We start from the raw sequence: 16,407 nt of genomic DNA, 5'->3' as shown, positions 1-16,407 counted from the left end.
CCCCTTCTTATAGCTTGGCACTATGTTTGTCCTCTTCCAGTCCTCTGGAATGTCTCCTGTCTTCCATGAGTTTCTGAAGATGATCGCTAATAGCTCATCTCCTCAGTCAGCTCCTTGAGTATTCTAGGATGTATTTCATCAGGCCCTGGCGACTTGAAGCTTTCTAACTTGTCTAAGTAACTTTTAGATTGTTCTTTTCCTATTTTACCCTCAGATCTTACCACCTCTTCACTGGCGTTGACTATATTAGACATCCAGTCACTTTAAAAACATCCTTTTTATTGAGAACTGAAACAGTCATCTAGTCACTTTAAAGACATCCTTTTTATTGAGAACTGAAACAGTCATCTAGCACTTCCGACATTTCCACATTTGTTTCCCATGGGATCTTACCTACCAATTCAGAGTTTGCTAAAGTCTGCCTTATTGAAATCCATTATCTTTGTTCTGCTGTTTTCCCTCCTACCATTCCTTAATCGTGAACTCTGTCATGTCATTGTCACTTTTACCCAACCTGCCTTCCACTTTCAAATTCTCAACTAGTTCCTCCTTCTTTGTCAAAATCAAATCGAGAACAGCCTCTTCCCTGGTTGCTTTCTCCACCTTCTGGAATGGTTAGTTGATGATCCCTATGTAAATGTGCACAGACTTAAATTTAACGTGGGTTAACTCTTCCAGCATGTTTTCCATGACTGTTTTCCTCAGCTATCTTTCTAAAACTTAGAATAAGCATGAAATGTTTTCATTGCTCTTCAGTCACTTTAGGGTATAAGCGCATGACAATGAGATCTTTCTTGAATTAATCAGCTGTTGCTGCTCTATCCTAGTTTGTTGCAGTCACTTCACAAACCACCAGCTATGATGCTAGAACTTCAAGCTACAACCTGTAAATTAGATCTGGGCCCTTTTCTGGTTGATGAAGGTGAATGCCTCCTTTAAGGAGGAGGACAAGATCTCGTCTCTATAAGAGAAGTAATTTACACTGGCTCAGAATCACTTCCTTGCTGATAAACTTGTTGACTTTTGCCAACAAGTGGTTCTTAAGGAACTCTAGCAATAACTGGAGTCCTCTATTTCTCACTCCAGCCAAATATGGCCTTTTGTGACTTTGTTGTGCTGCAGCTATTACGTTGGTGGTGTTTGCTGAACGACCTAGTGAGGGATGGATGACTGGGTATTCTTGCTGTGATTCCCTTAAATAATCAGGTACCTTCAATACCCTAGGCCAGTGGTGGGCAACCTGTGGCCTGTGCTGCTTCCCACAGCTCCCATGGGCTGGGAATGGTGAACCATGGCCACTGGGAGCTGCGGAGGGCCGTGCCTGCGGACGGTCAATGTCAGCAAAATTTCTCGTGGCCTGCAATCAGCTTACCCTGATGGGCTGCCGACCACTGCCCTAGGCCATAAGGTGATGGTGGCATAATTGGAGATACTAGCCAAGGTATTTGGAACCACTTTGGAGTAAGTCCTTAGGGTGTAATATTGGACAGTTGCTCATCTTTGAGAACTCTCGTATGCTGGGTTCTGTTACTTCTGCTGTTCAGTGTATACTGTGGGCTCTTAGGCGGATTAGTGACCGTGTGTGCTGTGCACTGTTGAGCTCTTGCTTCCTTCAGCCTGGCTGGTACAGATAGGCAATGGGTAAGTTGTTCAGTGGAGACTGGTGCTTAGTGCAGGGCTATCTAAGAATGGATAAGATAGGAAAAAATGCTTTAAAGTAGATGACTAATTAATTTTGCTCTGTTGATTGGGGGAGTTTGCTTGTTGTTAGATAGGTGTGCCACCTGGGGGAATCTCTTGCACACTCAAGCAGTCAAGGATCCAGCTGACAGACATAATTTAGGGCTTCTCTCTAGGGGACTCTAACTGGGTCAGCTATTCCAGCATAACTCCCCTGTGCAATACTATATTCTGGAATAAGTGACTTTTAAAGGAGAGTAATTTATTCCAGAATGAGGTCGCTTACTCTCTTCTGGAATATCAACACACGGTAGTTATGGGATAGCTGTGGTCAATTTCCCCTTTTGTAGACGAGGCCTAGGGTGACTTTCAATCTGTGCTTGGCTTGAAGGCTCTTACTTCTGCTTTTGGATGCAGGCCTTTGCATAGCTCTCCTTGATTTGAGTTACTGCACTTTGCTCTTCACTTCTAGCATCTTTTGCAGAACGCAGAGATTCTTGCTTCTCATCAAGATCACATTACACCGTGCTCTGCTCTGGCTGCTTGTTTGCATGCAATACTATGTGTATGACGTATAGAGACCAAAAACCACTTTGGAATCTTGCTGTGACGGTGAACATCTGGGTGGCTGTGGGTATAACAAGGAAAGATCAGATGAGGCGCTTGTTTGGACAGCTCCTAGGTATAAATGGGAGTGCTGCTGACTGGGGAGGGACCCTAGATTTGTAGCTGTCTTCTCTAGTGGCTTTCTCCTGGCATCCTCTGACTGGCTGGCTTTGAGAGCATCCTGCAAGTTACCTTTTTAAACCCTTAAGAAGGGGACACTTTTTTTTTTTAAGGAGCGACAAAGGTGTAAAAACAAGGTGAACCCTGTTGATTGTGTCCCTTAAAAAAAATCCTAGTTCAGGGCATCAGCCCGCCACTGATGATAGACAGGGCTCAGGGAAAATAAAAACTCCCCCAATGGGTGGTGGGGGGAGGGTTTCTTTATTTACAGCTTTTTCTGAGGCATCTGGTGCTGGTTGCTCTGACACAGAATACTAGAGTAAATGTATTACTGGTTTGATTTCCTACATGCTAGCTTTTATCGTAGAAGTACCTACAACAATTGACATTAAAAGCAATCTTGTCAAACATGCATGTAATATATAAAGCACTGTATGTGTGTATATATATTTGCAGATGATACAAAATTATTCAAGATCGTGAAGTCCAAAGCAGACTGCGAAGAGGTGCAAAGGGATCTCTTAAAACTCTGTGACTGAGCAACAAAATGGCAGAAAAATTCAGTGTTGATCCAAAGTAATGCACATTGGAAAACATCCCAACTATGCCTACAAAATGTTGGAGTCTAAATTGCAGTTATCACTCAGATCTTGGAGTAATTGTGGATAGTTCTCTGAAAACATCCACTCATTGAGCAGTGATAGTCAAAAAAAGAATGGTGTTAGGAACCCTTAGGAAAGGGAGAGAAAATATCATAATGGCACTATATAAATCCCTAGTACTCCCACACCTTGAATACTGGGTGCAGTTTTGGTTGCCCCCTCTCAAAAAAAGATATATTGGACTTTGGAAAAAGTACAGTGAAGGTCAATAAAAATGATTAGGGTTTTGGAACAGCTTCCATATGAGGAGAGATTAAAAAGACTTGGACTTTTCAGCTTAGAAAAGAGACCACTAAGAGGGGATATGGTTGAGGTTTATAAAATCATAGATGGTGGGAAGACCGTGAATAGGGAAGCGTTATTACCCTTTCACATAACACACAAACTGGAGGGGCACCCAATGACATTAAGAGGCAGCTGGTTTTAAAACACATGTAAGGAAGTACTTCACACAACACACGGTTATCCTGTGGAACTTATTGCCAGGAGATGTTGTGAAGGACAAAAGTATAACTGAGTTCATGGAAGATAGGTCCATCAATGGCTATCAGCCAAGATGGTCAGGGATGCAGCCCCATGCTCTGGGTGTCCCTAAGGCTCTGACTGCCAGAAAATGGGACCGGATGACACGGGATGGATCACTTGATAATTGCCCTCATCTCTTCATTCCCTTTGAAGCATCAGGCACCTGACACTGTCAGAAGACAGGATACTGGGCTAGATGGACCATTGGTCTGATCCAGTGTGGCCGTTCTGATCTCTCCTGTTTGCTAAAAAGTGCTTAGAGAATCTTTTTCTTGCTGTTTTTTTTTTAATACACTCAAAATACTTTTTCAGTTTTGTGTTTTAACCTGGAGATGTTTAAAACTGCAAAAAAATGTTGATGTCTTTTTTGCCTCCTGGCAACACTCTGCTTTCATCAGCATAACTTCAACTTTCATTAAGTATTCATCTTAAATGACTAGTGACTTTTATTTTTGAGGAGAAATGTTCTAGGTGTTTAAGGATGATTATGAGCGGGCTGTGGATCAAATGATTCTCCAAATGGATATTGATTGTGCAGGGGAAAGGCTTTTTGATGAAGATGATACACTAACGAGAGTATCGTTTGGTCTCCATTCTCCATTTGGAACATGTACTTAAACCTGTAAATGAATGTTATCTTGGTGACACAGCTGATGAAAGCATAAACTAATCTAACTTAAATGCAGGGTTAATGCTATATCTCCTTGGACAGAAACAGCAAGACTACTGAATTCCCTGCAGTAGTACTAACCAAATGATTCCTAACATTATTTTGAAGAAGAACAGAAATAAAGACTAATTTGAGGATTAATAGTGGGTGGAAGGGTATTGTCATACTCTGCCTTTTAATCTGACTGAACATGTCTTTGGGATTAAAAAAAAAAAGAGGACAAGGGAAACTTATTTTCACATAAAATTACCTCTGACTTAATATCTTTCAACTATTCAAAACATTCTGCTTCATCATCTCTTCCGGGGATTGAAAGTATCCACTTACTACTAATCAATGGAGACCTTTGCCACTAATTCCTGCAAAACTTTTGTTTCCTACAAAAAACATCTTAGAGCTTTATGGTTGTAAAGAACAACTCGGATGTGACCCTATACAGTGCTTCCTGCTTGAGGCTGCAAACCAGTGCAGTGCTGCTGCTGCTAGGGAAGGCTGTGAGCAAGAGCGGAGGCAGGCCCAGGAATATTGACAGGGAAAATGACTAGTTGATGCAAGGCTATGATGGGTGATGGTGTAGGGTGACCAGATGTCCCATTTTTGGGACTTTTTCTTATATAGGTGCCTATTACCTCCCACCCCCTGTCCTGTTTTTTCACAGTTGCTATCTGGTAATCCTATGATGGTGTGATGAGCTGAGTGGAGACCATCCAGGCTCCTCCAAGTAGGAATGGGGCTGGAGGAAGAATAGGGGAGCAGACTCTGCTCATAGCATTCAGGAGTATGTGGCTTTGAAGGGTCCCAACTTTTTACCCTCCAAGTAAACGGATGGGAAGGATGTGTGGAGGGGCTTCAAACTTGTTAGGCAGCCGTTATCCAGAAGCAGATCCAAAAGATGGAGCCCCCAGCTGCTGTAAGACATTAGCCTAGTAAGAATCCCGACACAAGGGGTCTTCTAGTATGTGGCTTAAACAAGATTTGATCACATCATGTTTTCCGTATATCATAGTACCATTAATACTGAAAACCAACTCTGTCCTTGATGTCCTTCTCTTCCATTTTGCCAGACCAGCTTGTAAGTCTAAATATGGAAGAATCAGCGGAATGATGGGCTCTTTTTTGCTCACCGTTTTTTGTGCCAATCTCTAACTTATGCAAACTGAAAGCTTGTCCTGCTGTGACGCTTGAGCTGACCGCTGTTGTGCTGGTGTCTTTGCGCCCATGAAGGGAAGAAGACTCGTCGTCCTGTTTTATGCAGGAAAGCTCTTTTCCTTTATTATAAAAAAAAAAAAAAGAGAACCACTTTGAATCTAGGATTTCTGCATTTGGAATTGCAATGCTTGGGGTAGATCCCCTTAGCATTGCAGGTTTGCCCTCAATATCTAGCCCTTCCTTACCAAACTCTCCCCCTCCCCTCTCCCCATAGTGTTCAGCAATTACTTGCCTGCCTTTGCAATAGATTGTTTCCTGCTTTGCTGCACAAAGGGTTGAGGGTCCTTCTCGTGGTTCAATAAGGTAGGCTTCCACCTGATCACTTCCCGAGAATCTCTGTGTCTGCAGTGTGAGCTAGTCCTCCACTTTCCTGGCATAGAACTTGGGGTTGCTGTGGAGACAGCAGCAGAGAAGTTTTTGAATAGACACTGCTAGTCTGCTCCCTGCTAGAACCTGGCATCTTTTCAAAAAGCCTGTGAGGAAGTTCAATAGCGGGAACCTGTGTAGACCGCCACCATAGCTGTTTGTTTGTTTTTATTGCTTAGGCCTCAGGGAGACACTTACCAGTGCCTGTTTTCCTATCTGCCTAGCCTACCCTATTACCTTTCCATTCTTGTGCTCTCCAAGTGGAGTGAGAACTCATTCACTGTCTGGATTCCAGTCAGGGTAGGGGAAGAGCTTCCATGGTGCTGCTTGATCATTCTACCACAGATGACAGAAGACTACCCTTGATGCTGTTTAGACAGTCTCAGTCCAGGGAAGCGGGTGATTTTTTTTTTTTTTATTTTATTTTTTTTCCTTTGGGGTTAAAGGGCTTCTGAGACCTCAGGTGACTTATACCCCTACATAGTATGGAAGGCTCAGAAGCAAATGCTGAGGGCTGCTTCCTCTGATGGTTTCTTGCTGCCTAGTCAGGAGACTTCTGATTCCTGTTGGGAGATGATGCCCTGATGACTGGCTTGGTTCTAAGTGCTGCTGCTGAAAATGTTGGTACTATCTGTATATAGTTCTATATCCAAGTAGTGTAGAAATACACTAGGAACATGTTTTGCTGTCTGGATCATCCTCTAATTCTTAACTTATCCCCTTTCAAGTACAAACAGGATGCATAAATCCCTAAAGATATTAACACTGTTCCAAGGTGCATGTACTGCTCATCTCCTTGGAAAGACATTCGTTACTTAAATTGAAAAAAATCTGATACTTGCATGTGGCTTGCTTGTGCTTGTCAGTGCAGTTCTATCTGGTGTTCCTTTGTGCCACCCCATTCATTTGGGACCAGGGTTGCACTTTGGCAAGACATCATTTCAGAACCTCCTCCGACATCTCTTGCACAAGGTGACTTGGCTATTTTAGGATTCCCTAAAGGGAAATACTTTCACCTTCTGGGCTACTGACACTTAGCCAAATGACTTCCAAATGCCATAGTATAGAACTTAAATTTCTAGACTCTCACCACCATTCCTCACCTCCGCTCCCCGCCCCATTTGCCTTTCCACACTGTGGCAGAAAGACTTGAATTCAAGGATCTAGGGGCATCTGGCATATCATTACATTTAAGTGGTTGCTTAATATGGTGTGATCTCAGTATCCTGTTTGGAAGATCGGGAGTGTTGAGGCCTCATGTCCTGGATGATTTAAAGGCTATTTTCTTGGATGGAAATGTGTAGACCTACTTTTCAGAGGCAAATCCCTAGCCTCCATGAAAAATCCAGCTTCTGTTAGAAATCTACCTTTCTTGCCATGGGGAGTCTAGATGGCAGTTTGTGATACAGCTCAGGTCTACTGCAACAGCTGTTGGAAACACTATGGAACAAGATTGCTATATTCTACATGGGCACAGCAATTAAATCCTTTGCTCAAAGAAAGGGTGCCAGGGGAAAGAGGCCGTAGAGCAGTGGTTCTATCCCAGGGGTTACACAGAGGTCTTCCAGGGTGATGCATTAACTCATTTAGATATCTGCCTAGTTTTACAACAGGCTACATAAACACTAGCGAAACTAAAATTTCATACAGACGACTTGTTGAAACTGCTCTATAAACTATACACTGAAATGTAAGCACAGTATTTATATTCCAATTGACTTTGTCATTTTCACCATATAATTATAAAATAAGCAATTTTTCAGTATTAGTGTGCTGTGACACTTGTATTTTTATGTCTGATTTTGTAAGCAAGTAGTTTTTAAGTGAGGTGAAACTTGAGGGTATGCAAGACAAATGAGACTCCTGAAAGGTGTCCAGAGGTTTTGGAAAACTTGAGCCACTGCTGTAGAGCATGTCCCTTAGTATGGGCTGAATAGATTCCATCCTACTGGAGAATGGTATTTCTGCTTCTAGGCCAGGGGTAGGCAACCTATGGCACAGGTGCCGAAGGCAGCCCGCGAGCTGATTTTCAGTGGCACTCACACTGCCCAGGTCCTGGCCACCGGTCTGGGGAGCTCTGCATTTTAATTTAATTTTTAAATGAAGCTTCTTAAACATTTTGAAACCTTATTTACTTTCCATACAAAAATAGTTTAGTTCTATATTATAGACTTATAGAAATAGACCTTCTAAAAATGTTAATGTATTACTGGCACGCGAAACCTTAAATGAGAGTGACTAAATGAGACTCAGCACACCACTTCTGAAAGGTTGCCAACCCCTGTTCTAGGCCATGGTCTCCTGGGCAGGACATTACTGAACAGACAAGATAAGTTGGCATATTAGTCCTTTTATTCTGGAGATTCTTGCATAGATCTTAACCAAATGGCCATTTTGCTAAGCAGGTGTAGAAGCCCAGGAGGAAATGTACAAAACCAGACTTTAGTTGTACTGTTAGTAAGCTGTGGTCAATAACATGCTGTTTCTTCTCTTGAGAAGCAGGAATTCTGTAAAGTATCCCAAATATTGTGAACTTGATTAAAAAGATTTCTCATTTCTTCCTAACTTCCAGTGCTTGAAGCTTCCCACATGGTGCTTTAGTAAGAGTTTACTTTTTGGGATCCTTGAGTTCTTCAAAGAGGCCTCTGCTAAAATTACTCCTTTCTTTCCCTGTGGAAGTTACCTTGGATTTCTTCACGGAGTGTCTTTTGGAGCTTGCTTAGTTTCAATTCAGCATATTGTGTGTATCTTAGCACTTCATTCTCTCATGCTGCAACCTGTGGCTGAAACATGTTCTAGCTGATACAACCTGCTATTTCTTGCCCTTTTCTAAATTTGTATCTCGTAGTTGCCTACTCATTAGGTAGCTAGGTTCTAGCAGCAGCTTGTAGCTACTGCCAAACAATCATATAGACAGGTTTCAGAGTGGTAGCAGTGTTAGTCTGTATCAGCAAAAAGAACAAGGAGTACTTGTGACACCTTAGAGACTAACCAATTTATTTGGGCATAAGCTTTCGTGGGCTAAAACCCACTTCATCGGATGTATGCAGTGGAAAATACAGTACAGATAGTTGTCTCAGTTTTTGAGCTCCCTCTAGCTGTGGTGTTTGGTATTTTTTTTTTTTTTTTTTTTTTTCCCCTTCAGGTCTTTCACTTCTTTCAGATTCAGAAAGCAGAAACTCATTTCATTTTTTACCCTTATTAATGCCTCATCTAAGGTAGTCTGCAGATTCGGTCCTAGTCTGTGCCATGTTAGTTCATTTCTTTCCCTTTTTCACTCATCCTTCACTTAGGAGTTTTTTCAGACCACTTTCATGGAATGGAATAGCTCTTATACTAATCTGTAGAGGAAGTCTGATACTTTCTTGTGGCTGCTGGTTGTGACATGATCAGACTAATCCTCAAGTTGTACTTTGCATTTTGTCTGTTTAGCAATCGGGAAACCTTTGTTTCATACCCTGGAGCCAGATGTTTACAGCATACATATTGGTTGGAGAAATATCCTGCTTCTAGAGGAAACCTGTAAGACTAATGTATATCATTCAATTATTTTCTTAAGCATTTAGTACTTTGAGTTGCTATTCTTTTTGTGCAACAGATTCCTTAGTTTCCTCCAAGAGGCTTTCGTGAGTGTGTGTGTGTGTACACACCATTATTTCTTCTAGGAAGACTTTTAGTAATTTTTTTTTGAATGCTAATTGAATTCACTCTACCTCAACTCAAGTTTTAATTCTGGCTTCCCAGAGAAGGGTTACTTACTGGCACTTAGCTCAGCTTCCTTCATTTGTAGTAAGAAACAGTGGGGGAAAAAATGAAACATCTTATTACCACCTGTATATGGCAGTTGGAGGATGATCATTGCTTTTTACTTCTCATGTGTTGACTTCTGTCCAGAGCAATGGATGTAGCACAGGAGAGAGGCCAAACTCATTTACCTGTAATTTTGAGTACTTCCTTTAGGGCTCCGCTGCCCTGCCTATGCCCTATCCTGTGTGATATAGTCTGTATTTTGTTCGCATGGGATTCTTTTATCTGTCATCCAGTCAAGACAAGGGGGAATGTTGTTGTATGGCAGCAGTTCTCAAACTCTGGGTCAGGAACCCAAAGTGGGTCACAACCCCATTTTAATGGGGTTGACAGGGCCAGCATTAGACTTGCTGGGACCCAGGTCTGAAGCTGAAGCCTGAGCTCCACCCTCACCCGGCCAGCAGGGCTTAGGCTGCTGCCCCCTCCCTGAGGTCATGTAATAACTTTGTTGTTAGGGGGGTTGCAGTGTAATGAAGTTTTGAGAACCCCTGTATGGGATTAAAATTATCACAGTTCTGACACAATGATGGCTTCGGTTTCAAAAGTTGATTGTAGTTTTGTCTCCTCAGCTCTGGAAACATATTTTTTGTGGGGAGAGGTCAGTTCAGCAAGAACAGCTTATAGTTTCTCTCCTAAAAAAGAAACTCTGCCTCTGTTTTGCTGAATTGCATAGACATGGTTATGTGTTAGAGTTCATATTCTGAGCAGTGGATTTATTCCGGGGAAAAATCAAAGATGTAGGTCAGAAAACAAACTTGCACTTCTTCCCATATCCTCCTGATACATCACTTACAAAATTTTAGATGAGGTAGAATCTAACTTTCCTTAGGAGTGGGAAGACTCTTTAGGAAATCCATTATGGCTTTCTTGTAGAGATTTTGTTCAAATCCTCTCATGATATTGGCTCCTCTTTCTTCATTCTCTAAGACCTGTCTGAAGGCTACATACTGTATTTGCTCCAACTACTTGTACTCTAAGTGCAAGTTTAAACATCTTGTACAACAGTCTATCAGGACTGAATTTATGGCTGTTGGCTTCACTAACCTGCTTTGTACAGTGTCATGTTCCTAAACTTATAGGAACGCTTATGTGATTGAACAAGCCACAAAGGAAACTTTAGTCAAACTACTTCTACCTGCATGTAAATATGGCGTGGGTAAGTAAAGATGAAGTTCAAGCTTAAGTAGACTGCAACTAAGGTGACCGAATGTCCCTATATTATAGGGACAGTCCTGATATTTGGGGCTTTGTCTTTTATATAGGCACCTATTATTTCCCCCGCCCCCTCACCCCATCCCATTTTTTTTTCTACACTTGCTATCTGGTCACCCTACTGCCAACCCAGAACTGGCTTGAACATTTTGGGTGGCCTTTTGAAGTAATCAGGGCCCCTTCCTACATCTTCACGAAAGTAATCAACCGCTCTTTATTGTGATAACTTCCTTGGCATGTGATCAGCTAAATTATTTGGGGGCACACCCATACTTAATTGCTTTGTACAGAGGGGCATTTCTCAGTAGAGGACCATTTACTTGTACTAGGGTGGGTGTGTGTGTGTGTGTAGCGGTCACCATTTAAATAAATGTTAAGGGACAATTTTCAGAATAAACAGAGGGTGTGTGAGGCTGCTAGGGTCTTCAGTTATTTGACGGGGTTTATGTTCATTCTGGTGTTTAGGTCAAGAAGAAAGTGGCATGTCGTTTTTATCGGCAATAGTAGGGGAGGGAGAGGGACACACCCATGCTCTCGCTCTCTCTGTTATACCATCCAGAGGGACCTTTGCTGTGCCAGATTCTCAATACTCTGGTGTGTGTAATGCACAGACCTGAAGTTGAGCTGGCACACTGACTAGAAAATGGAATAAAAGGCATCTTGCTAAATACGTAGAAATAAAATGTTTTATATGCTGCACAGAAGTTAGTATTTTCTACTTTGTGTAGAAGTATATTTCAAATATATGTTTCAAATATAACAAAATGATTCATATGCTCTCAAAAGTAAGAGTTGGTAGTTGGCAGGCAATGGTGCTCATGTTGTGAGCAGACAATAATGGGGTGGGGGAGGAAATGTAGTGTAATTCAAGCCCTCCTTTATCAACACTGTCTGAGCTAATGGATGGCAAAACGTAGTTCATTGTAAATGGAAGCTTGTAGAGTGGCAAGGGAATATCTACTAAATGAAAAGTTACTCTAGAAGCTGATTTCAGTAAACTGTTTTTGGGGTACTTTAGAAAAGATGAAGCTTTATTTTGTCTGGGCAGCACAGGAAGTAAAATGCTGTTGGCTGTGTTGATAAATTCTGTTCAAATGCAGGGTGTTGTACTACAAAATGAGCTAGTTAAATCCTCTGGTGTACCAAATTCTGTGTTAAACACCTGAAGGCTCGTTCTTGAATGGGAAATACTACTAGGCTGAAAAATGTTCTGCTTATGGGATAAGAGTAAAAGTGAACAATGACTTGGAAGAATTTAGTGGTCACCTAACTAAGAGTGTAACTATTTTGAAGATGAATCTTTGTCTTTTATGAAGAATATGCAGACAGAGGACAAAGGAGGGTGGGGAAACTTGTAAAGGCTATAATGTTAGAATAGAAAGCATCTCTCTCAAATCAGTACCAGGTGAGGTTCTGTGTTGGGCAATAAGTAGGTAAGACTAGCTAAGAGAAGCCTGCTTGATGAGGCTGGTCCTCCTTCCTCTGGTCATAAGATGTCTAGTGCTGTAGGGTGTTTTTCAGCAATATCAAAAAATAAAATGGCTTGTCAGACTGAATCTTAAACATAGTGTAAAACCTATTAACCTGAAGTCATGTTCTAGCCACAAGCGGCTGCTTTTGTTCTTTTTAATAACTTTCAGTTCCAAAAAAGGCTTCCAAAAGATAAATAAATCCTGCACTTAGATCATAAAACTGTAGAACTAGTACTTCTCCTACGAATTTGAAGTGTGACACTACTCTTAAGGTAGAGGTTTTCCGGTAGAAAATCACCAGGCTATGGGGTGGTAGAGTAGAACAGAAATGGGATTACAGCTTGTAGGATTCTTATTCTACTATTAAACTAGCAAGAATACATGCAAATAGGAATGGTATGAATACTACTTTTCAGCATTTCCCTGACTAAATGCTTATATCTGTACTTTGGTATTTCACAAATGCATAAGGTAAACGTTGCCAAGCGCAGTGCCCTCTGAGGCATGGCCAACAGTAGAGCATGGTGGAATTCAGTGAAAGAGCTACGTGTCCTCTCTGCCACAGAAGCAGGGGGGTGAGCACAAAACTTCGAACAGTGATTCTTTGGTTTGGAGTAATACTGCTATCTTTAGATGAGAAATGTATTATTGTGGTTCAACTGAAATGAAACATCTGCATTTAGTGAAAAGGCATTTGGCTTGCTATAGCCAGTGAAAGTCAGTCAGTCCTCCCTTCTTTCAGCGGGTTTTGAAGAGTGGTGTGGAAGGAAAGACTTGTAACAGAAGTATCCTTCACTTTCTGTACTCTAAAAATCTAGAAGAGCACTTAACAAGCCTTTCTGGACTTCAGAAGATGAGATGGAACTGTACTTCAAAACACCTACTAATAGACTGCTCTAAATGTTAGTCTTGGATGTCCAGTTTTTTTAGAACTTCCTTAAGATTTTTATCTTACATAAAATCACTTGTTTCTATATGTGCTTCAATAATGGAAGCTTGAAAAACAGTGTATTTGAGACCATTTTGAAGTTGGAGTGGGAGGGGAATAGTGTTGGAAAGATTTTACCTGACTCTGTCTTTTGATGGTGGGACGGAGAGGAGGCTGCCAGTTACCTTTCCGTGGCGGACAAGAAAAGGCAGTAGAAAAGATAAGTACCAAATCTCTGCACATAGAATGGCTGAGTGTGCGATGCTGAATATGTGGGTAGATTTCATGGGAGTTAGTGTTGCAGCACACGTATGCTCTTTATCTACTATCCTTATATAGCCCATCAGTGAGTAAGTATTGAAGCCTTGTGAAGTTTCAGTAGCTAGAATAACAGCGGTAATTATAAATAGAGAACCCACTGTTTCTCTTGTGTTAAGAGGGCATGGAGTTGTGGACTAAAACCCACTGACTTGCAGCTGCTATGTACTGACGTGGTTTCAGATTTGCCAGGTGTTCATGTATTTGGGTGAATGTATACCTTGTCCTCACCTGGAGAAATCCATAGTCTCTTGGTTTGGTTTGTCAAACTAGGTAATTTCAATTGGATATAGCTTCTTGCGGCCTATAGTAGAGAACATTGGGATTCCAGAAGTGGCAGACTGACTTCTTCACTACTGCCTAATACTCTTGCATCAGCTTGAGAAGTGGGCATCCCATCCAGTGTGGCTTTCACCCCCCCCCACCCCCAACTTTGATTATGTACTATATGGTTTCTTACTCCCTTGAACAGATTTGTGAAATTGCAGCCGGATATCTGAAAACTTTAATATCTCCTCACTCTTACCCCTTTCCTAGCTATGCCAAAAATATTCAAAGAGACAATGTGCATGAAAACTGGATGCATTCATTGAACAAGGGATTATTTTACGATCCTCCGGATTTCCAAAGGTTATAAAATGATCCTTCTTTGCCTTGGTTGCCACCGATGGTAGATGAATGGCCAAATCTCTCTTCAGAAGCAAGTAAGTGGCCAATGAGTCTTCAATTCTGGCTTCCTTTTTTAACCCTGAATCTACATTACCACCCCTTTTATCTCCCCAAATCGCTTCCTGCCTCTTTGCAGTATAAAGCAGCAGAAGCAACCTCCTGCTGTTGCTGGTTTTTCATTGCAGCAGTTCATTTTTTCCTCCACCTTTAGTGGTCAGTTTGTCCTTGGACACCTACAGCCCCCGGCAGAGCTTTAGGCCATCTCAAGTAGGGGCCTGGACACAGCAGAGGATGATTCCAGGACACAATCTCTGTTGAAATTCAAAGAGTTTTATCCTAGTTTCATGGCTGAGCCATTGGAAGTCTCCTTTCTTCCCCTTCACCCCCCCCCCCCCCCGCCATGAGAATAATCTATAAGGATCTTGTCAGAGGAGTTAGCCACACTCTTAATAAGGAAGTTCTGTGACCCTCTCAAAGCATAGCCCACCATAGAGAACACCGGTTATGGCCTTGCTCTTAAATCTCTCTAAAAGTAAGGAAGAAAACATTGCCGGCCTCCCCTGAGGTGTTGCATTACAAATGTTTAATCTCAGACACCTTTACTTAAACCTGGTTGGTTGTGGTGGCAGCCATGGGGTGAGATACGGGTTTTGGCATCATACCTTATTCCTATACTTTCATCATTGGCTCAGCTCCTTTGCTGGCGAGATCTCCTGAATTTGAGAAACCAGATTTAGTGTCTGAGTGTAGTGTTAACATGTGCTCTTATGATTTTTGACTTGGTAAGATTGCTAGTTCCATCGCTAGAGAGAGTCTATCAGGTGGAACGGCTTGCTTCCAAGTGATGCTGTGGATTAATGGTTTCAGAGACTTGCTTCATCTCTGGATCAGTTGTTACTGGAGAAACTGTGCCCTCCAGTGTTCCTTCAGCGAGTGTACAGAGCACCTTGTAAAGCATGCTGCTGGAGGACACTGATTGTATTTTTCTGCCCAGGCTGGAGCAGCGGGTGGTACCCTGAGCTCCACCTGGAGCAACAGGGAGCAGAAGCCCTCAGGCTGCCCCAAGCCCTGGTTGGAGCGGGGGGAGGTCCTGAGCCCGGGCTGCCTGGCTTCAGCCGCCAGCAGCAGAATCCCCAGCCCAGCAGGAGCTGCTGGGGGAGGAAGCCACAAGCTTGGTGCTCAGAGCTGTGGCAGGAACTGTGGGAGGGTGGCGGCAAGAGGAGGGGACAGAAGCCCAGAGCCAACTTTGGGGTTGTAGAAACCTATCTGCTAGAAACTAGTGGAAGGCCACCAACTCAATTTATACAGGCTATCCTACAGTTAGATAGACCAGGTCACTAGTCACTGTAAATGGTTACTATTTTCAAACTTGGGGCTTGGTGGCATATGGAACCTTTCATTTCTGTGTGTATTCCCCAAGCCAGACTCTTGGAATTCTCCTTTCCATAATGAAGCTTGCATGTGTATAAATAGACCGTGATCTTTAGATAAAAGTTAACGTAAGAAAATTCTTGCCAGAAGCTGTGTGTGTTCATTTTGGTATCAAACACCTTTCTCTTTTTTTGCAATTGCTAGCTTGTAAACATTGCTAGTGAAAATGGTAAATTTTACACTTGGTTTAAAAACTTGGTAATATAGGTCACAGAACTTCACCATAAAATGAATGTTACATACTAGGATGTCTGCTTAAGTGAACTGGATAAGCTGCTTGATTTGAGATGCCCCCCCATGAGGCATTGTTAGTAAATTCTATAATAGCGCTAGCACTTCTTGCATCTACTTCTACTTGGGATCTGCGGCACAGCACATCTTTATACTCAAGGCACCAATGTTTTAGGTTAAAGTTTGATTGGAGGAGAGGGGCAGAGAAGAAAATCTCTTCTTTGCATTGAGCCTCCTGTAATTAACGACAGCCTCTGTATTGCTGAGTCATTCAGAATTATCTGTTTGAAAATTGGATGGAACCATGTATAAAGAGTAGACTACTCAAGTGGATTGATAACTATACTAGGTCAAAACATACTGGTACAGGTTTCTGGGTCAAGTAATTCAGTTACAATAGGTTTACAAAATAATTGATGCCACTTTCTTCAATTACATTTTGAGTGGACCCTCTCAACCAGCTGAATCACTTTACCACTTATTCTTTGTGGCCTATCAATA

General features: G+C 42.0%; 1 protein-coding gene across 45 annotated transcripts in view; it reads left to right on the top strand.

Annotated features, from left to right (window-relative positions):
- ELAVL2 (ELAV like RNA binding protein 2) overlaps positions 1-16,407 on the top strand; it is a 147,719-nt gene that overhangs the window by 32,192 nt on the left and 99,120 nt on the right. The window contains exon 1 of one of the 45 annotated variants that reach the window (XM_065549629.1): positions 14,113-14,279. The exons of the other annotated variants lie outside the window; for them this stretch is intronic. Within the exon in view, the coding sequence (XP_065405701.1) occupies positions 14,254-14,279 (26 nt within the window). The 5' untranslated portion in view covers positions 14,113-14,253. Of the gene's footprint in view, positions 1-14,112; positions 14,280-16,407 lie in introns of those variants that run through there. 45 annotated transcript variants of the gene reach the window in all.

Source organism: Chrysemys picta, chromosome 6 (genome assembly GCF_011386835.1).
Source record: "Chrysemys picta bellii isolate R12L10 chromosome 6, ASM1138683v2, whole genome shotgun sequence".
In the NCBI taxonomy this organism is placed as follows: Eukaryota; Metazoa; Chordata; order Testudines; family Emydidae; genus Chrysemys; species Chrysemys picta.
The sequence above is the reverse complement of the archived record's forward strand: the minus strand, read 5'-3'. Positions and strand labels throughout refer to the sequence as shown.